This window comes from Plectropomus leopardus, chromosome 21 (assembly GCF_008729295.1).
Source record: "Plectropomus leopardus isolate mb chromosome 21, YSFRI_Pleo_2.0, whole genome shotgun sequence".
NCBI classification, from domain to species: Eukaryota; Metazoa; Chordata; class Actinopteri; order Perciformes; family Serranidae; genus Plectropomus; species Plectropomus leopardus.
In genome coordinates, this window is record NC_056483.1 from 5,143,134 (window position 1) to 5,170,945 (window position 27,812).

General features: G+C 40.9%; 1 protein-coding gene across 1 annotated transcript; it reads left to right on the forward strand.

Annotated features, from left to right (window-relative positions):
• The first annotated feature begins 190 nt into the window (after nucleotides 1-190).
• si:dkey-192l18.9 (F-box/LRR-repeat protein 7) lies at nucleotides 191-27,762 on the forward strand. Its single transcript, XM_042510595.1, has 4 exons — nucleotides 191-869; nucleotides 7,202-7,291; nucleotides 24,032-24,649; nucleotides 26,564-27,762. The coding sequence occupies exons 1-4, from the start codon at nucleotides 833-835 to the stop codon at nucleotides 27,298-27,300; spliced, it is 1,482 nt and encodes a 493-aa protein (XP_042366529.1). The 5' UTR covers nucleotides 191-832; the 3' UTR covers nucleotides 27,301-27,762.
• Nucleotides 27,763-27,812: the final 50 nt, after the last annotated feature.

Sequence of the window (27,812 nt, forward strand, 5' to 3'; positions counted from 1 at the left end):
TGGAGTCTCCTCCTGGTCGGTATGTGGCTGTTCAGTGACATTTTGCAGGTAGGTGGGGCCCTGACACTTTGGTCCTGTGGGTCATATAAGCCAATATTTGAAGCCAAACGTTGCTATACATTTTTTTTGTTTAGTAATATAATATGGCCTGCATTAGTCTGAAATTAGACCATTTTGCAAAATGAGTACTTTTACTTTCAATTGTTTAAGTATATTTTTATGCTGCCACCTAAGTAAAATTTTGATGCATGAGTTTTATTTGTAAACGAGTATTTCTACACTGCGCTACTTTCATTTAATTGAAAGATCCGACTAAGTTCTTCCACCGCTGTTTCTGAGTCACAGTCTGTCTTTGGCTTATCTTTCTTTAAATATCCACATCTCCCTCCCTGGTCTGCGGTCTCTTTAAATCCAGCTCCAGTGGAGGAGAGCTGCAGTCCTCACTAAGTTGTCTGGCCGCTATGATTGCCCGCACTCAGCCTGATAAACAGCTGCTTACCATTTAGAGCACTTCACAAAACTTTTCTCCAAACTCCTCGAATCTGGATGTGTTTTTTTTCCTTCTCTTCTGCGTGCAGCGCTCTTTGTCTGTGGATGTTTCAGATATAGAAAGTCTGCACCGCTGGAAGCTCGAGTCTGGACTCTAGGTTTGCGTAATGCTGAGGCGTCCTCTGTTCAACATCTGGATTAACTATTTGGAGTCAGAGCTAGCGGCCCTGCAGAAAACTCTTGACTGTCTGGCCTATCTTTGTGGAAAGACTGCCCTTTTTCCCTGGAATTTAACTCCTTTTGATACACCGAGTTTTTGCGCATAGATTATGTATTCTTTAAAATGGGTGCGAACAATGGAAAACAGTATGGAAGCGAGGGTAAGTGCTCTAATTACGACTTTGAGACACGTTTTTATATGAATTCCGCACAGAAGAAAGTATTTTAGAAGTCAAACTAGACTCCATAAAGGCTGCCATGTTACCGTTATCTGCTACAGTTTATCTCCTACTAACAAAAGAAACAATGTGCGCTTTCTTGCAGCTTCCTTGAGTTTGTCTTTTAGAAGTGATCTAGCTTATAACTAGCAGTTATCCCTTTATATCTTTAATGTTATCAAAGTTAGTGTTTTCTCCCTTTCCGTGGAGTTGAACTCCATGTAGAAATCTTCAAATTTTGAGGATATTTGCAGATATGGGGCTGGTAACAACGTTTGGCTTCAAATGTACCAAATTTTCATACTTTTAAAGATGTGCAACGTTTATATTCTTCATATATGATACATAGTGACATCTGGTGGTCATATTGTAAACACATTGAAATTTAATTTAAAAAAATATAGATTTTAAACCACGTTTTATCCAGAAAATTGACTTTTGTTGCCTGTCTAGCTGCAATTAAGGCATTTCTATAATATTTTAATGCCATTGTAGGAGATAACATGTCCTGTAATGTTCATTGGTGATATTTGACATGCACATATTTTAAGTCAGTAGCCAAGGTGGTATTTTAGACCAGTTTAAATCAAATGCAACATTATCAGTCAAAAACAGCTGACTTGGCAGGGCAACAAGTTCACCAGACAAAACCAAGTAGCCTAATTTATGGCAGATTTTTCTAAAGAGGGCACTCCTGCAGGTTTTGTGGAGGAGGGTCAAAGGACTCGAGTGTTTGGGCATGTGGGCGCTCAGTCACTCTTATCTTGATGGGAGTCAGTTCCACAGATTTTTGTCTAACCCATTTGTTGTTTGATTTGGCAGCCATTTTATGCATATTGCTCAATTCAGTATGGTCCTTGTGTAAACAAAAATGTGTAGAGGACACCTTGTAAAGACATAAAAGCTATGTCAATAGAAAATGTGTTGCAGCTTCTGTGGAAACAGCTCATACTCAGATGGTTTATGATGGTCAATACAATTTAAATGTGCAGTGAGGAGGATTTAGGGGGAAATGTCAAAAGTGGAATATCAGAGGTGTTTTCTTTAGTGTATATTCAGCTGAAAATAAGAATTGTGTTTTTAGTACACTAGGATGATGCAGGGAGAAATCCATGGATCCTGCTATGTTGCATCATCATGTTTAACCCAGAATGGACAAAACAAACACTCATTGTACGGGTATTCATGTTTTCGTTTCAGTCGCTAAAGTTAGCAGCCCTTCTATGATGAGCCAAACAGCATAGAAAAAACACTTATTTTTAATGTCAATCTGGTTTATTCTGTATTTTAACCATTTAAATCATGTGATGTGTGTGTTTAACAGAGGAAGAGACCTCTGTGGATAATTTGGCTTCTGATAAAAACCCAACATGTTCTCATTTCAACGGGTCAGGTACTGTCGCTCATCAGTGGACCTATATGTCAGAATATGATTTTGTCTTTCCAAAATACACTTACAACATAGGGAAACACAGAGTTTTAGGTTTACTTCCTTAAGTTTAGGCAACAAAAGTCTGTGGTTAGATTTCCAAAAGAAATCCATCAAAATTAGAGTGGTTGTTACTCATTTAATGTTGCGTCGTTGCATGCTACTCGCACAAGTTTTTAAAGTAACTTGACTGACGTTTGGTTTCAGATGGGAAACAGACCCTCCCGGGTAAAAGTCCAGAGTTTGTTTGACCCATTATTAGTGTGTGTTATACCACCACTAAGGGTGCCTCTGTGCACACAGATTTTCTCCCTTATTTATAGGGGAAATAAAATGCAAGATAAGAAATATTTTTTTTAAAAAGTATAAAATACCACCATTTTACATTTTTACATTACAGCAATATAATGAGCTGATGATCAAACTCCCAATCTCTCTCAGCTATCAAATATATTCAGATTGTTTCACCCAACTGGAGCTTAAATCTAGAGAAAAATAACACTTTTTTGTGATATTAACAAAATCCATATCTGCTGACTCTCATACCGCTACACTATCCAAACATGAGCTCAGCAGGACAAACTCAACTTCATTCAGTTTGTACGAAGAATATTAGCCTTCATTACTCCCACATTCTCCCTGTCTTCTTCTACTAATCCTCAACATTACTTATTCATAAAAAACTGCGGTCCAACTCCACCAAACACTTTATTTCTGTCTCTTCTGAGCAGAAATGTTTGTATAAATAACATTCCAGTGAGCTCTCTTCCTAAGTCAATAACTGCTGAGAAAAGATTGGAAGTCATGATGTTAAAAATAACAAGTGGATCGGCTCCACCCAGGAATTCAGCCCCTTCAGGTACACGAACAGATCCTATCACAGATTTGAGTCTTCCCTGAGTCGAATTTGCAACATAGCTGACTTTGATTTACTCTCGTTATGTTAACAATCATAGTCAGTTGGGAAAAAATGTGATGTAGGTTCTGTAGATTGTATTTCTGTTTTACAAGTGACCTCTAGCGATGCATATGGTCTTATTTATTTTTTATTGCAAAAAAAGAAGAATACCTGATAGTTGGCGTTTGGTATGTAATATAAAACAGGCATTTTACACCAAGAACTAGTGCAAACATAGACTTGCGCTTTCTCTTGATGTAATATCCCTGAATCAAAATCACAATCTTTTACGAGCTCACAAAGATCGATTTGATTTGTGTCTGACGCTAATAGCATACCTTTTATGATTTACCATTGATGCAGCTTAAGTTTCTGCTTCAACTGCAGGAATAAATGACGATATTTTGGAACAAGCCTGAGAAACATTAAGTGCTTTAATAAATATTCTTATGAGTCATTTTGCAGATAAAAGTGACACTTTAAATATAAGCTTTATTGGCCATCAGATGAGGGGTTTTTGGACGGGTTTCATAGAGGTCAGTGCACATTTTATGATGCCACAGAATGACTTTTTAATATCTCAGTACTCACAAACAGTCAGTTGTCTGGCATGTTGACCTCAGCTGAGGAAAAAATACATTAAAAAAGTTGCACCTTAAAGTTATGGTCAAAAAGATTTCAGTAACTGTAGATTTGGTGACACCAGTGATGACTGGTAGATCAGAAATAGACCTGTTTTAGCAACTGTTTGTTTGACTGCACTGTAAACGGTCAAAGAAAAACCAAACTTACGTTGTTTTGACAGCCTGTTCTCACTTAAACAGACAACAGAGGTCAACTTTGGAAGCAGCGTAATAAGGCCTATTTCTATATTTATTGTACTGTAATTTCTTCCAGTGGCAGTAGTAATTCTTACAGGAGCTAAGGTGAGCGTGACATAGTATAAAGAGCGACAACCAGACAATAATGACACTGAAACAGCTGGAACAAAAGAAAATTAGCTTTCAGTGACTTAAAACAAGTAAATGATTATCAAAATAGTTGATGCTTAATTTTCTGTGGGTCGACTAATCAGCTAAATGTGTAATCATTGCACATTTTTTCCTAAATGCGATATGATTTCATGCTACTAGTTTCTGTTGAATTCATTGCTTGCAGGTTGGCAGTATGAACACAGTAGGGAATGGCGGACCCCGCCACTAACTGGCTGTGCTCATGCACTGTTTGTCCATTTCCCCACGAAAATTAATGCACCAAAATTCTTCAATATCCCATGTAATTATTAGACAGTAACTCGTGTAAAGCCCTTTAATTTGGAATGGCTGCGATCACGTGACCAATGCGCTGATGGGTGTGAAGAAAAAAGACGGAAGCACTCCCCGTAAGGAGGGAGGTTGGGGTGGTAGATGGATCACAAAACATGGGACTTTATTTTGTTTCTTTTCCTAAACCGAACCACAGTGGCTTTGCTTGTCTAAACCTAACCTTAATTACTTTATGTTAATGGCATAACTTTACATTAAGGACGTAACGTCATTCGTTAGGCAAGAAATTCGTAGGATATCATACTAACAGTTGTATGATAGTTGGCTGAATACTGAAACAAAACTTTAGTGAGGTATACAGTGAATTGCATTTGCTGAGAAAATGCTTAAGTATCTGGACTATATCTTGAATTTTCACATTATTTCATGTTTATCCAAAGCGTATCATTTAAAGAAACTATTGTAGTATTTACAGCATCAGCCTCTTTACATTGTGAGAGACCAGCATCTTAGTTATTACAGCAGAATTCTGCAGTCCGTCTGTCCACATCTGTTTTCAAGTGTGATTCCACAATTAATTACACACTGGTCGCAACTATGCAGCAAGCCTCCACCAACACATTATATAAGCATAAGACAGGAAGCAGGAGCTTTTCTGAAAGTTGTTTTTCCATGAAAGACAACCAGCCCTGCACAGATCCACGCAGGCAGAGAAAAAGAAACCTGCAGCTCAATACAGAGTTACATTTTCTCATCTCCCTGAGCCTTATTCTCTGCTCAGATATTAGAAAAGTGGACATCTGCAAGCCTCTCATAAGTTTCTAAGTCATTTCTGGGGACTGGAGGAGTCATAGCAGATGTGCCGGCTCAGTGATGTCACCACAAAATGTCATACCATATGAGCTGCATCGGTTTAAAATCGTTTTATATGCATCTGTGTGTCTTTCTTGCGGCTGAATGTGGAGTCACAGGTTGCATTTTTCTCTCCCTGCACAGGCTTTCATATTTACTGTTTATTTCGGGAACTGTCTAGTCCGTTTAGGTGGCTGCGCTTGATGTGCATGTGGGTGTGACTGTTTGGGAATACCTCTTCGTGCTGGGTGAAATGCGCATACTTAGTCTCAGGAAAGCCACAAAGCTGCATTTATGATCCGACAGAGGAACAAAAATGCCATAAACAAGCGCTCCGCAGGCAGCCTGCAGTCACCGCGGCAGTCGGGCCTGTTGTACTCCAGCAGCAGAGGCTCACAGTCAAAGAATATCTCTGAAATTTAGCACTCCTGTGTGCCTGTACACTGTAAAATCTGACAACTTGATTTTACTTTTTTAAAATCTAGGAAACAGATTGCCTTGAAATTGTAGGTTCATACAAATATTAATCTTAATTTTGTTCGCTTTAAATCTAATTGTTGAGTTTACTTAAAAGTTATAGTTACTTAATTTTGTGAAGTTTAACCCGGAGCAAATTGGCCCGATTTCTTTCAAAACCAGAAGAACTCAATGAGTGACTTAACAAGAAATAATCCAAAATATTGGCAAGAAGGAAGTTAACGTTTTAAGAAATCTGAAACCTAAAAATTTGCAATACATAAATGATAGAGAAGTAAAAATAAAAAAAACAACAAAATAACCTGAAAAAAGTGCTAAAAATAATTTAGAATATATTTTTTGTGACAAAATTTTTAATGTCATCATAATAATTTTATATACCATTTTCTGGGATTTTTTCCCCCTATTTTTTCCTAAGTTTCTAATAATTTTCTTTCTGTCTCTCTTCTTTTCAGGTAATGTTTCTTATCACGTTTTAGTAATTTCTTGCAGTTTTGCTCACATTTCAAGGGTTTAAATGCTTGTGAAAGGCATTGTAATGCCTGGTTGTAAACTAGTCAGTAATACTGTGTTTTCTTCATCACTAGTAAAATCCTCTTAAACTTGGTTTACTGAAGTCGCTGACACTTAGAACAAGGTAATTCCAATTGTAATTTTTAAGTTGCAAGAACTTCACAAAATTAAGTAAATACAGCTAAATCCTGAGCAGACTGAACAATAAGATAGAAAGTAAACCTAAATTAAGATGATAAGTTATCTGTACTTTCCCAGATTAATTTAAATGAGCTCAGCTTGTCAGATTTTACAGTGTATGGAAATCCAACAACACGAGGCTAGCTCATAAAGTAAGAGTTGTAAATTCATTTAAACGCAATAAAAAGCATGTTGTACAGACTGTACGAGCTAAGAAGTACTCTGCTCTTGATACATTTTATTGTAATCGCTCATTAAAGAGTGCGGTATCTTGAGTGTTTCCTCGCTCGTCCTCGGGGCTGAGAGGGATTTCAGTGGACTTTATTCTTCTTCCAAATATCAAACAACGGACACTTACTCAAACAAACCAGCAGAGACTTTGTGAACGAGCCAAGCCGAGTCATTCATCCAAATGTGAGGAGCATAAAAGTCATGAAAGCAGAGAGTGATGGGCTTTATATTTCCTTACACTTCATACTTTCTTAAGGTATTAAATACCTTATCTCTGACAGACACTCAAGGAATTGAGCTTAAAAAAGAGTTTTGTTCTCAACTGTTTTCAAAGTCGGCAAAAATACAATAACTCTAAGCACAGTTTGTCATCTTAAAGTTGCTTCATTGTGTCCCAGCAGTTTTATTTTTCTTCCCATTTCCCCTGCAGGTAAAGGGAGCTCAAGCATCTCCTCTGACATAAGTTCGAGCACAGATCACACACCAACTAAAGCTCCAAAGAATGTGGCTACCACCGAAGGTAAGGCATCTGGTGCTCATTAACCAAACTCCCTCCCTTCTTCTTCTCCTCCTCCTCCTCCTCCTCCCACCCTTCTCTTTCCTCCTCATCCACTCTCTGCGCTGCCTATTTTTGGAGAGAAACCTGCGTGTTCCTGGGATAACCCTAAACTGAAAACAAACTCGCAGCTCCCATCAGAAACCAAAGGCATTTCATGGGCTTTGTTTGAGAAGAAAAACACTTCTGGCTTCTCATTGTGGAAGAATGCTTATCTAAACTGTGGTCGTATCAGGCTCAAAGCGCTGCCAGGGAGGGAGGTACGTGAGCGAGAGAGAGAGGGATTTTGCTGGAGAAGGTGTGGGGAGTGAAAATGGGGAACGTGGACTTCACCTTCTGTTTGTTACTCCTCTCCATGCAGCTCTCTGGCTCCCTCTCGCCTCCCCGGCCTCCTGCCTGCTCAGGCAGTCGTCCAACTCCTGGCAGAGCGACCGCAGGGAACCGCTCCTCTTTGTCGGGAGCGTATGTGTTACGAATGTAAACTGTGTGCTCGCTGTAATGGTTCAAAAATACTTTGCAGCTGACAGATGCCTTTTGAAGCCGCCTGTCAGCAGGTCTGATACATTTTTAACAGCCTGTCAGTCAGAGAAGAAGTTTTTATTTTTTATTTAGAAAGAGCAGAACAAAATCTCAGAGAGATAGCTTAGAAGTGCTGCAGTGCCAGATGCTATTTATCCTTCATTTATAGAACTGTCTTGTCAAAATCTTGAGTTTGTGCTTTCTGGGAAATAATTATGAAAAAAAAGATTGTTTATTTACGACACATAAAAATCCATATAAACTCTGAAAGATATAGAATCTAATACAAATATTTGTACTCCAAGTAGGACCAATTTGGCAACTTTCTTGCAAGATTTAATGACTTTTCAGACCCTTTTAGTGATTTTTTTGACCAGTGACAAATTAAGCAATAAGTGAAGGAGTGAGAAATATATTCATAATTATTATATTGTAATTCATTCCCATGCGTGCTGCTCAGAGTAATCATAGTCCAGGGCTCTTGTGCCAACAGCATTGGCATTATGTGTTTTTTTCTTTACATTTTTTTCCAGTAAAGTTGCATTTAAAAGGTCAGGAAAATCCACCCTTAATAAAGAGTTTTTTTTTTTTGTTTTTTTTTTCCTTTTTCTTTATGGTTGAATTAATGCATAATTTTTCCAAAGTCATTGAATAATCGTGTTAAATTGTTTTGATCTCATCAGAGACAGAGATAATCATGACTTCGATCTTTGTCATAGTCAAACAGCCCCAATGCATTAGCTTTATATCCGTAAAATGTCAATATAGATCATCCTACAGCTAATTTACTGCAGATCTCACAGTGCTTTACTGTTTTTTCCAGTAAGCAGGACATTTTGAAAGTATGAGTCAGACAGTGAGAAGGAAATCTTAGAATCCAGTGAAGTAATCACCGAGTCATTGATTTTTGACCAGAAACCTTATCAAACCCTCCACAGATGCATTATGGTCTCTGTTTTTGTACTGTGGTCTCTTTCTCTGAGTCGCAGTGACTCACAGACGCTGCCTATACGCTCAGCCCGTTCCTCTCATGCATTGTCATCACCCATCTTAAATTTGCTCTGGCATGATGAATGTAGTATTCTTGTGGTTTCGGAGCAGCCCACAAGAAAACAAATAGCTGCTGCAGCCTGTGTTTATAACTGTCACTCAGCCGAAAATTTAAAGGTGTTTCTCAGAGAGAACAAAGCGGCGGGCTGACTCCTCACGAGACGCAAGAAGTCCTTTTGGTTTCACGCAAGATGTGCATCAATTAGTTTGTTTTAGTGAGGTTAAATCACTGATTAACCTCGCTAAATATAGAGTGAGATGTAAAATTCTCCAGTGGGTCTGCGTTAGGACAAGATCTGCTGGAAATGCTGACTCACTTGGATCTGTCTGTTGAGGAGCTGCTGGAATTGCACCAGGAGTTTTTTGGGGGAAATTGATAATCGTCCTAAATGTGTCTTTTTGGAAAACAACCTGTGCAGATAGACGTATATAGACAGAGTATTGACCATAGCCAGCGGCTTCCCGACCATAATTTCCCTCCTGTGTTATGACTGAAATTGTTATTTTTTTTCTCCATGCTAAGTGGGAGTAATTACATGGTCTGGAACCGCCACGGCCACAGTCAAATCCCCCCTCCTTAAAAAGACACACACATGGACGTACACACATGCATGCCCACGTTCACACACTCACACACAGTGGCAGATTACACAGTGCTTGCCCACCTCGTCCTGTGGTCCACTAAACTAATCAGGAAGCAGTCTGGGCAGTTTCCCCACCACACACTGGGAGTATTCATATAAGGGTCCAACACACACACGCTGCAGTAAAGTCACTGCTGCGTTAATATCGTTAGTTAGTTAGTTAGTTAGATACAGCACAACATTTTCTGGTAACGCAAACACCAAAGGAAAGCGTTAACTGTCATAATGTATGCATCTACACACTTTGAAGAAACATGTTTTAATGCAAAACTTTAAGTAAGTTGTGCACCTAATTGCCGTATGATCGTTTGAGACATGTCTGGTCATGTCTGTAGCAACAAAAGTGTGTTTTTTAATGTCAATTTGGAACATTTTTAGCTCCGTTTTAGAAACAAAAGTATTTTTTTTTATTTCAGTTTGGGATATTAGCAGCTGTGTTTGTAGGAACAAAAGCACGTGTTTTGTCGGGACATGTCCAGCTGTGGTTTTAGTGACAAAAGCAGGTGTTTTTATCACTAGTTTGGGGCATGTCAAACTGTTTGTAGTAACAAAAGCTGCTTTTGTTTCACGTCAGTTTGGGACATTTCCAGCCCTGTTTATAGCTACAAAAGCAGGTATTTTTTAACAATAATATGGGACATACTCAGCTGTGTTTGAGTGACAAATACTGGCATTTCTTTAATGTCAGTTTTGGACATTTCCAGCCATGTCTCAGGAAATTTCAAGCCGTGTTTGTAGCAGTAATAGCAGGTATTTTTTTAGCGTTAGGGACATATCCAGCTGTATTTGCAGTGACAAAAGCGGGTGTTTTTTAACCTTTGTTTGGGACATTTGGAGAACATTGGAGCCATGTTTGCAGCGACACAAGAGGGTGTTTTTTAATGATAGTTTAAAATATGTGAAGCTGTGTTTGTAGCAACAAAAGCAGGTATTTTTAACTGGTAGTTTGGGACATGTCCAGCCATGTCGGTGGCTGGCTAAAGCAGGTGTTTTTTTAACAATAGTTTGATGAATATTCAGCTGTGTTTGTAGTGACAGAAGTAGGTACTTTTTAAGATATTTCTTTGGGATATGTGCAGTATTTGTACCAAAAAAAGTGGGTGTGTTTTAAATGGCAGCTCAGGACATTTCCAGCCATGTTTGGAGCACCAAAAGCAGTTTTTTTAACAATAGTTTGGAATACGTCCAAACATGTTTTTAGTTTCAATAACATTTAAAATTCCACTTAAAGCTGTCATCTAACTTTTGTCAAACAGTGGGCAAAGTGGCTACAACTATAAGATAAGAGCAAATACTTAAGTGAGGGTAACAGTAGCCCAAGCAGAGAAGAGTTTGCAAACGTCAGTTACACAGCCATAGATTTCCCTAAAGTGAACTAACATCATCCACCATAAGCTGCTGGTCATACCAGACCAAGTAAGGTTGTTTCTGCAACAGTGCACTTTAATGCTCATGGATTCAACGTTTCATTTGTAACAAAAACATTTTTATTTCCTTTTTCAAAAGACATAACGTAAGATCCAAACCAGAGCCACTGAGAATGAAGGGCTGGAGTCTTCGCCAAGTCTACGTGGAATTGTTTCATTTTTCTCCAAACAAAAAACTTCTGTCAGCAGAGGATACTGAAAGATGCAATAATCATCTCAAAACTCCTCACATATTGGCTTTAGAACTCAATGAACTGTAATACTGAATAATCGTCAGGCCCTAATATCAGCATGCAGATGGAAAGTAGGCCACTGCCTCTAACATGTATTCCCGCAAAATCAACATTAGGACTCATTCTGCTCCTGAAAACAAACCGAATCGGGCAGTCATCTGGCAAGTTTTTGAATGTGTCTCTGTTTTCATTTATTATTTAGACGGGCTTGTGGTGGCCTGACCCAGTTGCTTATTAGCCGCAGACTGAAAGGCACAGTCCTGGACAGTAAATCCTTCCTGTGGGATGAAACTGAGTATCTCCCAGCAGGGGTTACACTGTGACCCTGTCTGGGCCTCAAGGGTTTGCTTTGGCACAGCCCGACTCAGGGTACTTTAGGAATGTGGCTCAGACATGGCGGGAGCAAAACTGACAACACCCGGAGATGATCGGCCTGTGTTCATCCTCCTATATGAGCTCGCGCCAAGCTTTAGATGCAACGCAGACTCACAGGGGCGTTGAGCAGCCGTGCTTTGGGGGTCAGCTCCTTCACCCATTTATAATGGCACCAGGAAGGTAGCTGAGAAACAGGGAATGGTGGGAACAATGAACATGCTGACTTCCTCTCTGTCTGCCAAGGGCCACAGAAACATTGATAACAGTGACGGGGGAAAAGCTGACTCTGTCCTTTCAGAAAACACTGTAGTAAAAGATTACACTGTAAACATGTCATTATTTATGTGCAATTCTCCAAAATCAATATAACATTTAGATTCAACTTTTCTGATCTCTTTTTTTCCTGCATAAAGTCATTACAGACTTACTGTAGCATGCTAATGTCGTGATAAATTATGGCTCAATTGGACGATTTTTGACATCAATGTGCCATTTTTCACAGTGGAAGCAAACCACTTCTGCATGTTGAGCGTTTTCTGAAGTCTCTGACAGAAAGATTAGCATGAACAGAGAAACGGAAGTGAAGTAAACAAACAAACGAGGGCAGGAGATCGTAAAAATAATGTTCTATTCAGTAAACCATTGAGCTCTTTAGCAAAAATGGTTCATATAGTTTGTGTTATTGTTTGCTAGCACCCTGTAAATATCATTTCTTCTCTCAAAATTGGGTCATGCTTCCGATGTACTAACTGGCTAACTAGCGTCTTGAATCCATCCTGTTGGTTTTCAGGTTTCCCTTTTTTAATGGATTGCCAACACCTGCTAGTACGGAGTTATCTCCTCTCACACGTGTGCTGACAGTACATGCTAGTCGGCCAATGGCTGTGGTTTTTGTGGTTTGTGTGCAACTTTTCGGCCGAGACAGACAAGACAGAGGGAGCGTACCAGTCTGCCTTTGTCGCTGCTAGTTCTTTTATGTCGGTTTCATGCTTTTTTGCCTTAAAACTTGCAGTACTGATCAAATATAAACCAACCATTGCATATTTATTGCCTAAAATGTTTTCAGTATATATAGTAGTATTTTATATCCACTATAAAACCACGCTCACCCTCCATACATCAGGTCAACTTTGTTATTGTAACCATGACAACAAGGTCCAAACTTTAATGGAATAGTTTGCAAATTCAATCCTCTGCACACCCACACACTATTACTCTGGCTCACAAAAATTCGGTCGGGTAATAATGAAATCACAAACTCTAATATAATAATATTACAGCAGTGCACACGCCTAATATTGATCAGTCTGAGTTCACAGTATTCCCACTCGAGGGTCAGCTGTGCAGTCTAAACAGCCTTCTCCCCGAAGCTCCTGTCTCCAGCATGTTAATATTTTTTGCCCTCCCAAAGGCAACAAATCGCTCACACTTCATCTGCAAACCTACCTCACGCACCGATGACCCACCCACTCGTGTTTACTCAAGCAGATATATAGAGTTTCACTGTTGATTTTTGCCGTGCCAAGTATGAAAGAGGCTGCAGAGAGGTGTTTGTGCGTGTCATTGCTGTTGGGGCGTTTTCACCACGTAGGGAAGATTTAAGTTTTTATCCTCCATTTATGTTGTAAATGTACTTTTTTTTTATCTGTCATCAGTAGTTGTTGCTGCAGTATGATTTTTAAGTTAAACAGTTCTGGGCCAGTGTGATAAATTTATGTTTTGGTAAAACTTTGCTGCTCTTCGGCTGTGTTGGAGGTTCTCACGCAGAGAAGAGAAGTTTAGATGAGGAAGCATGTGTTTTTTGGAAATGTTTGGCAGATGATTTACTATTTTATGGAGGATTAGAGGAAGTTGTGTTGTAGTATTTCTCATTTTATGCAGAGGAATTTGCAGCCTCGAGAAGTTTGCGCTCATTAAATGCAGACGGTGGAAGAATTTCTGAAGACTTTTTCATCAAGCCTGTAGCCACTGAAATGAGAGATATCACTGCTTTACTCCTAATCCTCATTGGAAATTGTCTTTGTAAAGACAGAAGACAACGCTATTTTCCCCAGATTTTCTCCATCAGCTGTCCTCGCTCCTCCCCCTTCCTTTCTGCCGCTCCTGCAGCCAGGAAATCTGAGCGAAAAAGCACAGAACAAGGCGGCGAAAGAAAAAAGAAAACAAGTGAAAGGAGTTTAGCGAAGGAGATGAAGGAGGAGGGGAAGGAAAGGCAGTTCAGTGAGCAGATCTCATAACTCTTCTCTGATTACTGCTCCGTCTTCTCGTCCTCTGACTCCGAGAGGAAGCACCGGCCCTGTTGTTTTGAATGCCGTTTTCTTCAACAGGGTCACATTTTTCACTTCTGCTACAGCAGCACAGTTTGGCAGGAGTTGGGAAAGATGCCACCTGGCCGAAAAACGCGCGCTCGCTTCCTGTAAGCTTTTTGGCTCGCGGGTGGTGTTTTCACTGTGATACACCTGGGTCTCTGGGCTTTTCATGTGGCAATATGACCACAGTTGTGGAGCGAGCAGCTGAACTGACACATTGGACTTCCCCTCCCCTCCTTCTCATTCTGTGGTTTGTTTCGTTACGTAAGCAGGGAAGTGTCAGTTGTGGCTGAAGCTGCAGTGGTACAAAAATGAGGGGAAAATTTCACTCTGGACTGTTAAAGGGGTCTTGGTTGCATAAATTGAGCCAGAACAACTAGATTACTTTTTTTCATTCTAATAACAATTTGTGGTAGCTTTAAACACCTGGCTCATATGAAGGAAAAAGATTACGCAAATCTTTGACTTCATTTTTCATAGATGGAAATCTATTTTGGTTGTCAAAGACCAGGACCATCATATTAACGCATCAGATGTCACACAGCAGCCCAGTCAAAGAAAATGCTGGCATTTAAGTTTTTGCAAATTATGGAAACATTATATATGTATGTTTCGTATCAACATTTCCAAACTGATGTAGTTCTCATTACATATATTTGAGCTGACTTTGTTATCGGGAGGTGGATGGGATGGTGGATTGTGTGACACCTGAGTAAGACGACCGGCAAACTGCAAACAACAACATTGGTTGTTTTTCTAGCAAGTCAGTGCCGAGTTTCTAGTGGTGTTAGATGCTGAGTCTTTTCTGGCGATTGTACCAGTCACAGGCACTTGTTTAGCCAGTTGTCACTGCATTTCTAGCAGAAGATCGGTGTTTTGTAGCGAGTTGTGGCTGAGTTTTCAGCAGCCATTGTGACATGAACGTGGGTGTGTTTTTAGGGAGTTGTCACTGTGTTTCCAGCAGTGATGGTGTTACTGAACATGGCTTTTTTGACACAAGTCATCACTGTGTTTCCAGTGGTGACTGCAGCCTAACATGGGTGGTTTTTAGCGAGCTGTTGCTGAGTTTCTAGCAGCAATTGTGCTACCGAATGTGGCTGTTTTTATCAAGTTGTCCCCAAATTTCCAGCGACAACTGTGCTACTGAAATTGGGTGTTTTTGGTTGTTGCTGCGCTTCCAGAAGAAATATGTCACCAAAACTGGTTATCATTTAACCAGAAACTGGTGGCATTTTTGGCAGTGATTGTGCATCGAAAACTGGGTGTTTTGGAGCCAAAACATTGTCTTTTACTAACCATAGCCAAGTGGTTTTTGTACTTCAACATAACTACTCGTTAACCACAGCATTGTTGAAACAAAAAGTTTCAATGTATCAGCTACATAATAAGTGCAAACATTACATATCCCTGGTTTGTAGAAAATTACAATGGCAACATTTATTTTGGCAATTGGGTTGCACACAGAAGCATCTGGGAAGCTGACATTGGTCGCTAAATAGCCGGTACTTTAAAAAAACTACTATTGGTCAGAACCACTGGCAGTTCAGACACCAACACAAATGGATTCTTACAAGATCTCATTATATTACAGCTACAGTGCAAGCTAAACATCATACCATCTTTAACATTTCGAAATTTAAATATAAACTCAAACAAACTCACTGAACAATCGATTTACCTTCTTTACAAGAGTTTGATGAGAGTTTGATTTTAATTCTTATGTGCGATAATCCTGCACGATTGCATCTTCATTCAGCATATAAAAACTAATGTAGCCATATGGTGAAATATCTGTCGAAACCATGCATAGTGCTTCAGAAACTCTTTTTAAGTCAATAAACGGAGACTTTTCTCTCTCACTGACGGCTCTTCTGCCATTTTAGACAAAATAACTTCTTTGTGGAGTTAAAATGAACCCTTTTTCATCAAGAGTTGAAAACCACAAAAGTTCCAGCTCTTCCTTGTTCTGTTGCTTCAACCACATGAGATCACTACATTTGCTCCTCATCACAACCAAATCAACCGTTCAGGCCAGCGCTCGCTTTTCCATTCCTGTCTGATGTGCAGTTCTTCTTGGTGTTTTGCTGCATGCAGCCAACATTACCCTCCTCAGTCATTTAACATGACTGTCACTCCACACACTAACCCGCCCCACACACCGCTGCCAGAACGGATAAACTGTACAGAAATGCATTTCATGCACGTGATTCTTTGAATCATTGACATCCTGATTTAACAACCTGTAAAAAAGTGACATCATCTTGAGCTTGAAAAGGCCAGATCAGTTTAGCATGATGCCAAATTGCTTTTGGAGTCTGAACTGTCATCTGCATTCTGGAAAAAGTGTGCTGTGTGATAAACGGACACACACAAACACTTCTTTTTTGACTTTGAGTAGATCACGCCTTTAAATTTGGCCTTAGGATATCCGCGTGTCTGCTGTCCTCCTCAGCTGAGGATTTATAAAGTGACGAGGCCAGTGCATGGAGACGTTTGTGTCTTTTGAACTGACAGAAGGGCTTTAAGAGGCGGAAAACTCCCTTGAGGAAATTAGTCGTGTTGTGGGGAAAGAGTGTAATAGTTCCTGGCGCACGTAGAGCCGAATCTGTTGCTGCACAAAAGAAAAAATGAATCCTCGAGACTGAGTGAGTGTGAGAACTGCTGCAGTCCAGAAGTCGTGGAGTTATGGGGGTTGTGTGGAGCTAAGGAGTCTGTTTCCTGTCCGAGTGTGCACATTGTAAAGGAACCAGCAGGCCCTATTGTCTTTCAGGCTGTCCCGTGACGTAAGACCTTCCTGTAGTGAAGGCTTTGCTGATAGCCCGGCCGCCACACTGTACGGTAATATCAACTTCCATGTATTCAATAAAACCCAAGACAGACCCAGATGTTTTTTATCCTCGCAGTCGGATGTTTCCCTTTAAAAAAAAACTGGAGCACGTAACTATTTAGCGCTGATAAATCAATTCTTTCAGTCAGACTCCTGGTTGCTCTTTTATCAGCTGATACTTGTTTGACTTATGAGTAGAAATCTCTGATTCTCTCACATGCACCACCACACTGTCACGGTGTTGGAGCACGGTGCAAAGCAGGAACATGTCACAGGACTAATGGCATTGAGGTAATGGATTGGTCTGTTCTCCCAGATGCGGCAGTAATAATCCTACAAGCTCCAGACAGGGTCTTAGCAGAGCTTCACAGCACTGCGAGATCCTGAAAAGGATCCCTATAGCTTTAGTTTATGACCGGACTGCGTCAAAGTCTGGATTGACCCTGCCTGTGCACTTGTCTCCGTCTCTGCTAAAGTCTGCAGACTCTTTGCCAATTTATCTTCCCTCTCTCTTTTCCTCTTGCCCCTTATTTTCTTTTAGAGGCCCTCGAATGACTCCCATAAATCTGTTTTTTTGAAGAAGAAAAAAATTCATCAGGTTTTTGTCATTAAGGCGACATCTCTCCGAACATGCAGCTGCAGCCTCTTCATCACGCTGGCATCTTGTCTTTTTGGGTGATCACTTCCATTGATTTACATTAAACTTCTGGTATCAAAGCGCGATCCAGATGTGTCTCAGAAGTGAGCTGATGTTAATGGGATCCTGCTGCGGTACTGCTGCGGATCAGCTTAGATTTGGGTATTAGTGGCAAATGATTTCAGCCAAGTATGCCTTTCTGTGGCTATACGCACATTCAAAATGCATGAGTTTCTCTTTCATTTCACCACTGTTCCGTTGTTCTTTGTCCAGGGTACAGACCAGATGTTCCACTGTTTCTCCTCTGATTTCCGAAACCCAACTGAATCGTCCACCATCTGCTCTCGCAGTGCCTTCAAGAGCATTTTAACAGCTGCGTGGTATTTGTTCTGTTAATGATGGGTTTGCAGTGATACAGAGATATAAAACACAACACCATGCCGGTTAACGTATACAGATTCCAGAAGTGACTGAGAGTTACAGCAAAGTTCATTCTTTCATGCTGCAGGTATACGCAACCAACAGCCCTGACTCAGTGACCACTTACTAGCTTATTCTGGAGCTTTCAGTTGTATCGGATGGTCTTTATTAGCAGATAAAGTTTGCTTAGTTGTCATGGAGAGAGATCTGTTGACATGCAATGATTTCATCCATTTCACCTGCAGGAGCTCTCATGTTTGTTGACTTATAACTTAAGCATGCTCATTCTTGACCTTGGAAATTGGACTCAATTTGTGTTGTCAGTTTTTTTTCCTGATACATATCAATTCAGAATATTTCAAACTTTAGTACTTATTTTCCACATTATCCACGGTTTTTTAAGAAAGTTTAATTTAAAAGGTGTGTATGCAAGTTAACGATTTTATCGTAAAGACAATGGGGAAATTGTGGTCACAGATTTTATGATTTAAATTATCTCAGGAGTAATTATATAGTTTCTTTTACACCTGGCAAACATTTTTGCATTCATGCCAATTATGTCTTAAATCTACAGCTTGTTATTTAGCCTGTGTCTGCATGATTTGCTTTGAAAAAATGTGTTTCCTAACTATAGAGATGAGACTGAATGTCTAATTGCTGAGATTGTACGTTCCTGAAAACATCTGTTGGTTGCAAATGCATCATAGTACACCATTACCACACTGAAAAAATCTTTGCACAGCAATTAAACTCTAGCCAAGGTTCTCCAGATGCTGAAAGGATATTTCTTACCCAGAAGTGACAAAGTGTTAAAGTGTGAAAGAAAAGTAAATATTTCTGTCATAACATCATAGTCAGCAACTTCAACAGAGCCTATTGTGTACAGCGTCAATGCTTAATTGTGATTGTATAAACAGATGCCTTACTCAGCTTGAAAACATAGATAGATAACACCTGGACGTCCTTAAAGAGACCCAGGTGCTATCTATCTACAATCCACTGCAACTAAGTAACTGCAAAGCTGTCTTCGTTTAAGTTTTCCCACCAGCTGTGTGGAAGTGCGACTGAGAGAAAGGACGGGGGTGGAAGTAGAGTAATTAGTAGCACTGTGTTTCTCCGGAGCCTGGAGCGCTCTTCTGATCAGTGACACATGTAATTACACAATTTGGAAGTTGCTCCTGAGCCAGTGGCAGATGAGTTTTGTCTCCTGCGTGCAGAATCCCATCACATCAGCTAGGACTTGGACAACAAAGAAATGCATCCATCAAAACTAATGACTCAAGTGATGTGTCTGTGGAAAATCTGATCGCCCCTGGATGTCAAGACTTTAGTAGGGAGGACTGATACTGAATTTAGATTTTTAACCATAAATATGAGCTTTCATCATTAATATTCTTTTCCTTTCATGAAAAGATGGAACCATTTGTCAAAAACATACTGATTTTTATGGAGCTAGAACAGTAACACTAAGTTTAGGAATGGGAAATTAAATTTGGCATAAAAAAGGAAACTTTGGAACTGGAAAAAGTTCCACACTGAAAAACTAAAATACAAGTATTAAAAATAACTTAATGTTATTCTTAAAAAAATATTTTTTGCATTCGGATGTGTTTTTCCTTATGTCAGTCCTTTATCACTGTCACATTTTTTATTTTTTATCCTCCCTGTATGTCCCGCTCTCATGAGCTTGATATTTTAAAGGGAATTTCTTTAAAATTTTCTAAACATTATATTTGGGGGGGCTTTTATTTACTTTAATGGACAGGACAGTTTAAGTTCAAAAGGGGGAGAAAGAGTGGGGGCGACCTGCAGCAAAGGGTCGAGGCTGGAACCGAACCCGCGGCCGCTGTGGCGAGGACACACATGGGGCGCCGCTCCATCCACTGAGCCACCAGTCGCTCCAAATTTCTTCAAATTTGGCACAAATATCCACTTGGACTCAACTATAAACTGATTAGTTTTCAGTACTCAGAAGTCAAGGTCACTGTGACCTCTTCTGTCTCATTCGTATGATTGGGATATCCCAAGAACTCCTTCAAAGGAATTTCTTAAAATTTTGCACAACTGTCCACTCTGATTTTGTTGGTCAAAGGTCGAGGCCACTGTCACCTTGTGTATTTGTCCTTCTTGTGAATTTAGTATCTCAAGAGTTTTGAGAGTTTTTTGTTTTTTTTTAAATATGGCACAAACGTCCACTTAGATTTAAAGATGACCCAATAAGAATTTGGTGGTCAAAGGTCAGTGTGACCTTGCATCCGTCTCATTCTCGTGAATGAGATATCTCAAGCAGGTCTTGAGGGGATTTTGTAAATTTTGGCACAAATGTCCACTTGAACTCAACGCCATATCTCAGGATCAGAAGCGGAGGCATTTGGTCAGATACTGAATTGGTGACACTAATCTTTAAACTGTGCTGACTGTATAGATCTTCTGTGCTGTAAGTGCAACTTGACTGCTTCATGGATGGATACAACTGTGAGGCAGCAATTCTAGTAGCAGTTTCAACTTTCTGTCACTGTTTTTGCATAGACAGAAGGGGTTTGGGTGCAATGACAGCAAGATTTATATATTATCTGCATAATAAATAAAGAATGTCTCTTGTGGAAGTACAGTCTGGAAAAACTCAATGGGATGCAGCAAATATCAAAATAATATAATGTCTGTGAGGGTTTTTTTCAGTGGAAATGTTTCCTTTCTAAATGCCAGATTTTATTTTCAATGCCAAAACTTACGGTCACAGTTCTAGCTCCATATATTTCCACTTGTTTGTATAGCTCTGTGTTGCATAGTGTTGTAGCCATGTTGGATAAATCCCCAATCATGAGGTATTAACTCAGGAATCTTGCAATATTTGCAGCGTACTTGAATAAACACAAAAAGCCCAAGCACCACTATTGTCATGGCATATTTGGACAGGTGTGTGAAATTCGAAATAGATGAGGTGTTTATAATGACCTCAGACCGTTAAATCCTTTGTATTAAGCTAAAAATACACAGGCCGAGATGAGCTACATGACCTCAAGGAAATAATCCTACACATTTAGAGTTGAACTAATCACAGGCAGACCACCCAAGATATGAATAAAACCCAAACTGAGGTCAACCCACAAGAATGATTAAATCACAACATGCTCCTGTAAGGTGAGTGAAATGCAGATTTTTTAACACCCGATGCATTTTGGACTGCGGCACTCGTCGTTTTGCTCAAATGTGGATGCGAGTGAGAACTTTAAGGCTCACAAGAGAGGAGTTTTAAAGTAGCCGTGAATCGGTGGACATGTTCCCGAGAGGGACGAGTCTGTGGATGTCATCAGAGGCGAGGCGGGAGGCCGACCGAGCCAAAGTCTGGAATACAGATCTGTAGGACCGTCTTATGGACGTTGTCACTGCCCAGCTGTTGGTCCGTGCACACAAATCCACTTGACAGAGGCAGGATGCTGTCCATTTGTCATGAAGGGGCCGACATACACTGTGTAGAAGCTGCCGACTGTCAGTCTGAAAACATCCATTAACCAGCATGGTTCAGTGGTTCAGTCTAGAAAAACTGGGACTGGAAATGTATGTTAATACAGTGTTGATAAAATGACATCAGTTTAAATTTTTGGGGATAACAGGTAGCAAAAGTTAAAGGTACACCTAACATTATAATTCAAATACAACACTGCAAACTGCCACCTCGAAATTTACCAGCAATGGCTCAACACCTTCTGGCAGTTTCAACAAAAACAAACATTATAAACTGAATATTTAGAATATTTCAACCAAAATATCGTCCAAATAAAACCATGCAAATGAGGAGCCCTAGAAACTTCAAAAACAAGTTCCAGAAGTAATTATAATAGATTATAAAGATAATCAGAAGATTAAACAAATGGAAAAAGTCTTTGGTTTCAGGTGCCAACGTGATCTCATCCCTACTCGTTATATTTTAACGCTTGGGCAGAAGCCTTTAACGTTGTGTCTTGAAGGCATCAGCAGATCTTGACATGGACTCACGAGATAAAAACAACTGTTTTTGTTATTTGTTGGTCTCGTGAAGCAGTCTGCAGCTCGGCGTTTGTCTAGCTTCGGTAGGCTATCACAGAGTTCCCCTAAACCAGTTAGATTAGTGGAATTACCCTTTAAAACACAACACGTCATAGATGCATTGCATTCTGGACCTTGGAGGCCGCTGCCTTTGGAGACACCGGTTCCTGTCTTCTTCTCTGGAAGAGTTCTTGCTGCATGACTGCTCAGTCACCCTGAAAGATTAAAACCACATCTTTACCGCTGCTTTCACAGATAACTGAAATTCATTCATTCCATGTCACATTATATTTGTGGGAATGAGGGAAAAAAAACACAGACAGCCAAAAAAATGGGTCAGAAAGTGCAGAGTTCATCACGATGGTGCTGCAGCCACACCAGCTTTTATCATCATCGAGGAGGAGTTTCCATGGATCTCGTTATCATGTTTTTGGATGTTTGGGAAAAAACGTGTCGCAGGGCCTCTCCGTCAGATGAACTCTGGCTTCAAAGCGACCAGCTGAGCAGTTTGGCTCTCGGGCTGACACTGTACAGTTCGCCCTGTGTAAACACTGAGGCCCTCCTGACAGATGTGCGCTGATTGCCCGCCACGTCTGAAGACGCAGCTGTGAGAAGCGGTGGCTGGATCCCATCACCGTGGCGTGAGACGGCCGAGTCCTCCATAAGCCAGGGCGTCGGGATCTGACTCCGGGTTCGACCCATCACACTGGGACACAGATTGCTCTTCACTGATGCTATCTGCGTGTCCTCATCACATGTCCCATTCGTCTTGTCCAGTCTGGAGGAGCTCAGTTGGGTTGATAGTCATCACTAAAAGCATTTCAAGTAGTCACGAGTATGATGTCAGTAACAGCTGTCCAGCTGCAAGTCCACAGGCTTTATAGGCAAAAAAATGAGGCGTTATCATCTTTCAAAATAAAGATCATTCTGTATGAGTTGAGACTAAGTTATGTGTCCATAACGTGAGTCTAGAAATCTGTTTTTGTCCACTGAGTCGTCTTAACAAAACATTTACGAATACTTTTATTCCAAAAGGCAATCTATCCATCTTTTACTTATGTATTTAGTACTCATTTATACCTTTCACTTTCTTCATACCTTTAATTTTACCTGATACTAAACCCAATAACCTTTACAGGAACTCACCTATTGTTCCGGAGGGAAACATCAAATTTGGTCAAAAGAACAAAAGAACTTCTGTCTTATGTGATTTTATGTATGTGCAACACATTCCTGGAGTTCCCCTTTAAGATACTGTGTTAGTTCGTTCTTTTCTTGCATGGAAACTCTTTCTTCTTGGTCTGACTAACAGGATCACCATTAGCTGCTCTCTCCACCCCTGTAAAGCCACAGATGACAGTCAGTGTGTGTTGTTTCAGTTGTCAAAGGTCATTCTGGGAAACGTAGGAAATTAAAGTGCATGAGTCACATTTAAGGAAAGAACAGCAACATGTGAAATGACAATTTTTATTGCAAAGTTATTCCTGGAATACATTCAACACCATTGATTATATATATTTTTAAAGTTTCCTTTTAAAGAAGTTGGCTCTCAATGAGTCACTGAAGCATTCAAGGATGGAGCTAAAGTTGGCCTCCAATTCACAGCTTGTAATCCGGAGATTTGGAGTTTTTGCACTACTTGTTGTAAAAGAGCGGAAGACTTCATAATGGAAGTCTTTAAAGCCCACTGTTAGATTTGTAAAACCTGTTTTTTTTTTTATTAATGAGGGTGATTTCACTGCATCTTCTCCGTCCAGATCACGTGAAACCTGGTTTAGCTCAAAAACACTGCACATCAGGACTAGATCACAAGCAGGCTCAAGAAACTGCTTTAACCATAGTTTTGGATTTGTGAAACCTTAGTTTTATTTGTGAAAACAAGAAAAATGGCAGTTTCACTGTCTTTTTCCCCAGAGAGATCACATTAGACCAAGTGCTGATCAGAAATGTCGACTTGTCCAAGACTTTAAGGCTTGTTCTGCATGAAGAGAAGTCCTAAGAAGGTTTTAGGGTTGTAAGATGATTAGCAAGGTTGGACATAAGAAAACAAAAACAATAAAACCTGTAGTTTTACCTCTTACTCACTCATAGGTATATGAGACGTGTATATGTTCCTTAGTTTTACAGGTAATTTTGGAATTAAGAGTCAAACAACGAAGAGTTTTCAACCTGAATTAACGTTTTCGTTGTCTTCAGACACTGACTCTCTCTTTTTTCTCATCTATTTTCTCCTTCAGGTTTAGACTCGAGCACTCGGACTCTGAGCACCCCCAGTCCCGGTCTTATCCTGCCATCCAAGTCCTCCTCCCTCTCCTCACCTGCCCTCTCCAGTAACGGCCATGAGACCAACTCCTCTTCCTCCTCCTCCGCTCCCGCTGAGACCGTCGCCGTGGTCCACTCTCAACCTGGCACCCACACACGCTCCCGCCAGTCGAAAAGCCACCACCACGCGCCCATCGACCTCCTCCCTGACCACGCCCTCCTGCAGATTTTCTCCCATCTTCCCACCAATCAGCTGTGCCGCTGCGCCCGCGTGAGCCGCCGCTGGTACAACCTGGCGTGGGATCCAAGGCTGTGGAGCACAGTGCGGCTAACGGGGGAGCTGCTTCACGCCGATCGTGCCATCAGGGTCCTAACCCATCGGCTGTGCCAGGACACTCCAAACGTGTGTTTGACCCTGGAGACGGTGGTGGTGAACGGCTGCAAAAGGCTCACCGACCGCGGGCTGCACGTGGTGGCTCAGTGCTGCCCGGAGCTGCGACGCCTAGAGGTCGCTGGCTGTTACAACATCTCGAACGACGCTGTGTTTGAGGTGGTTTCCCGCTGCCCAAGCCTGGAGCACCTGAACCTCTCAGGTAAAAAAAAATGTTATCATTGTGGTTCCCAACGGGTCCAGCTACGGGGTCTAGATTTCTCCTTAGTCATAAGTTCAAAGTCTGCACAAAGGAGAAATAATCACATATTTTTTGAAGGCATTTTTTAAAATTTTGTTGGTATTTTATTCTCCCTTTTGACGATATTTGTTTTCCATGTTACTGGTGATTTAAAAAAAAAAAAAAACTTTTGGTGATTTATTTCTTTTTTTTTTTGGCAATTTTAACTTTTAACTTTTTTGGTGATTTATTTTGGCCATTTTTTTTCATTTTACATTTGGCATTTTTGGCAGGTTTAGTTCTCTGATTTTTTTAATTTCTAATTGGGTTTTTTTTCTTTTAAACTTTTTGGCAATGATTTTTTTCTTTACTTTTTTTGTCTTATAAAATTTTTGGTGACACCCACCTCGTCCTATAAATAAAGAGCAGTACCTAAGACCTGTTCTTATGTTTGAAATTTTAAAAAAAAGTTGAAATAATACCAATAATGGGGCATTAAAATAGTTCTCAAAAAACAAAACCTCTCATTCTACAGCAGAAAAACACATAAAAGCTGTGCTACAATTTCACTGTAATTCACAATAAAGTGTATTTTGTCACAAATCTGAACCACTACTCTATAACATCTGATTGGTGTCTCTCAGTTTTATTACTGCTTCCCAACATCACGCACATGTGTGGATTTACCTCCGAGAATTCCTCTTCTCGATCCCTCTCACTCATTTCTCCTGAAGCTGGTAAAATCATTAGAGGAGCAGAAGAAGCTCTGCCAACCTTAAGCTCCCATGTGGGAGAAGAAAGGCTTTCTTTAGCTGAGAGCAGAACTTACCTCAGTGTGAGTAAGGAGAGCGGTCTGCTGCTTTCATTAAGGAAGTGACACGAATAACATTGACTTGGACAGGAGTCTGGTGGCAGAGCGATGTCTGCACCATTAGCACCAGGAAGCGAGCCCTTTGTTGTAAAAATATCCTTTAAAAGAGGACTTGTGGCTTTTATTTGAGAGGGTGAAATAATGAAATCAAGTCTATTTTTCAACTGTAAAGGACAGCAGCCTTTGATCATTTTTCCCCTGAATATTGTTTGGTTTTCTCAGAGTTGTTTGCACTTGAACATCTTCATGCCTCTGGCTGCAGGCACAAATCCAGCAGGTTTTACTCTGGTGCCCTCAAGTGGATGCTCACAATTCAGTCTTAATGGGGAGGTTCACATTTTTTCAGTTTGTGCCAAAGCAATACTGTCATGCACATACGTATGTATGAGAGTGCAGGTTTTGTTTCTTGGTGGGGAAACAGACATTTTTATGGCAAGCACTTAATTTACTGCATTCATTCTGATGAATGTTTCTGGACCATTTGTGCTTTTTCTCCATCAGTTTATGGTGGAAATGTCGTGGTACTTCTCACTTTAATTGTGCATTTTTCTATCCATTTTATGGGAGATTGCAAATGTTGCTTTTAAGGTTGCATTGTGCCAACTGCTTTATCAGAGGCATTCTTGCATCAGTGAGTTGCAAAAACAGCCAAACACACTGTAGTGTGCACGGCAGGCCAGTAGTTGGTGGTTTGCCTTTGAAATGACACACCATAGAAGAACACCACGTGCATGCGCGAAGTGCAGCCGTGACGTTCTCGCAGGATGGCCACAGAAGGGTTTGCGTTTTTAAAAGATTTAACTCTGGAACCCAGCTTTAAAAGTTTGCATTTTCGGCCCCCAAAACGCCATTGTCATTTGAACTAAAGACCAAACCGCAACAAAAGTTTGACGTTTCATTCAAGAGCCGCCCTCTGTGGCAGCTGATTTCTGTTTTAAGACAAAGAAATGTGAACTGATCCTTTGATTTAAAATCTACTTTGGATAGATAATTCTTTTTTTAATTTTTGCTTCCTCTCCCTCCAGGCTGCTCCAAGGTCACATGCATCAGTCTTACCCAGGAGGCCTCACTCCAGCTGTCCCCCCTGCACGGCCAGCAGATCTCCATCCACTACCTGGACATGACCGATTGTTTCTCCCTCGAGGACGAGGGCTTGCGAACTATCGCCTCCCACTGCCCCCGCCTGACACATCTGTACCTTCGCCGCTGCACTAGACTGACGGACGAAGCCTTGCGCCACCTGGCTCTCCACTGCCCCTCAATAAAGGAGCTGAGTCTCAGTGACTGCCGCTTGGTTGGTGATTTCGGCCTGCGTGAAGTCGCCCGTCTGGAGGGCTGCCTTCGCTACCTGAGCGTGGCCCACTGCGCCCGCATAACAGATGTGGGCATGCGCTACGTGGCCCGCTACTGCCCGAGACTGCGTTACTTAAACGCGAGAGGTTGCGAGGGACTAACAGACCACGGCCTAAGCCACTTGGCGAGGAGCTGCCCCAAACTCAAGTCCCTGGACGTGGGTAAGTGCCCGCTGGTGTCGGACAGTGGGCTGGAGCAGCTGGCCATGTACTGCCAAGGCCTGAGGCGAGTGAGTCTCAGAGCGTGCGAGAGCGTGACGGGCAGAGGACTCAAAGCGCTGGCGGCCAACTGCTGCGAGCTGCAGCTTCTCAACGTGCAGGACTGCGAGGTGTCGCCAGAGGCCCTGCGGTTTGTTCGACGCCACTGCCGGCGATGTGTCATCGAGCACACAAACCCCGCTTTCTACTGAGACGGGGAGCTCTTGGACTCTGACAAGTGGATGTTCTAATATTCCCGGTATGGAGCTGGCAGAGTTCAGTGGTCGATGTGTCAGAACTGGTTGAAAACTGGTGTGCAATACTGGCCAGAATTTGTCTCTTTAAATCCACTCAGTGGCTGACAATACTTCCATGGACTGTATTTAACATATTTATCTGTAAAAAGGCAGAGAAGTACAGCATTCAGTATATTTCAACATCACACACAATGTAACACGCTACAACAGTGGTTCCCAACTGGTCCAGCCACTGGGTCCAGATTTCTCCCAGTTCATTAGTTCAAATTCTGCACATAAGAGAAATGATCACTTATTCAGTTTCAATTGACAAAATGTAAATAGCATGTGGGCTTAAAACAGAATGATGTAATACATACTGCAAGAATAAGGTGCGATTAGTTCAAACCGAACGCATTTCAAGGATTTGATACTGGAGGCTCTGAAGAAAAGTTAAGTTAAATGTTATTTTGGCACTTTTTTTTCCT

Bases quoted from the DNA above. Each gene is read 5' to 3' on its own strand.
- si:dkey-192l18.9 (XM_042510595.1), top strand. From the start codon at position 833: ATGGGTGCGAACAATGGAAAACAGTATGGAAGCGAGG. The intron at 870-7,201 runs GTAAGTGCTCTA...TTTCCCCTGCAG, and splicing joins AAAACAGTATGGAAGCGAGG to GTAAAGGGAGCTCAAGCATC. The intron at 7,292-24,031 runs GTAAGGCATCTG...TTTCTCCTTCAG, and splicing joins GAATGTGGCTACCACCGAAG to GTTTAGACTCGAGCACTCGG.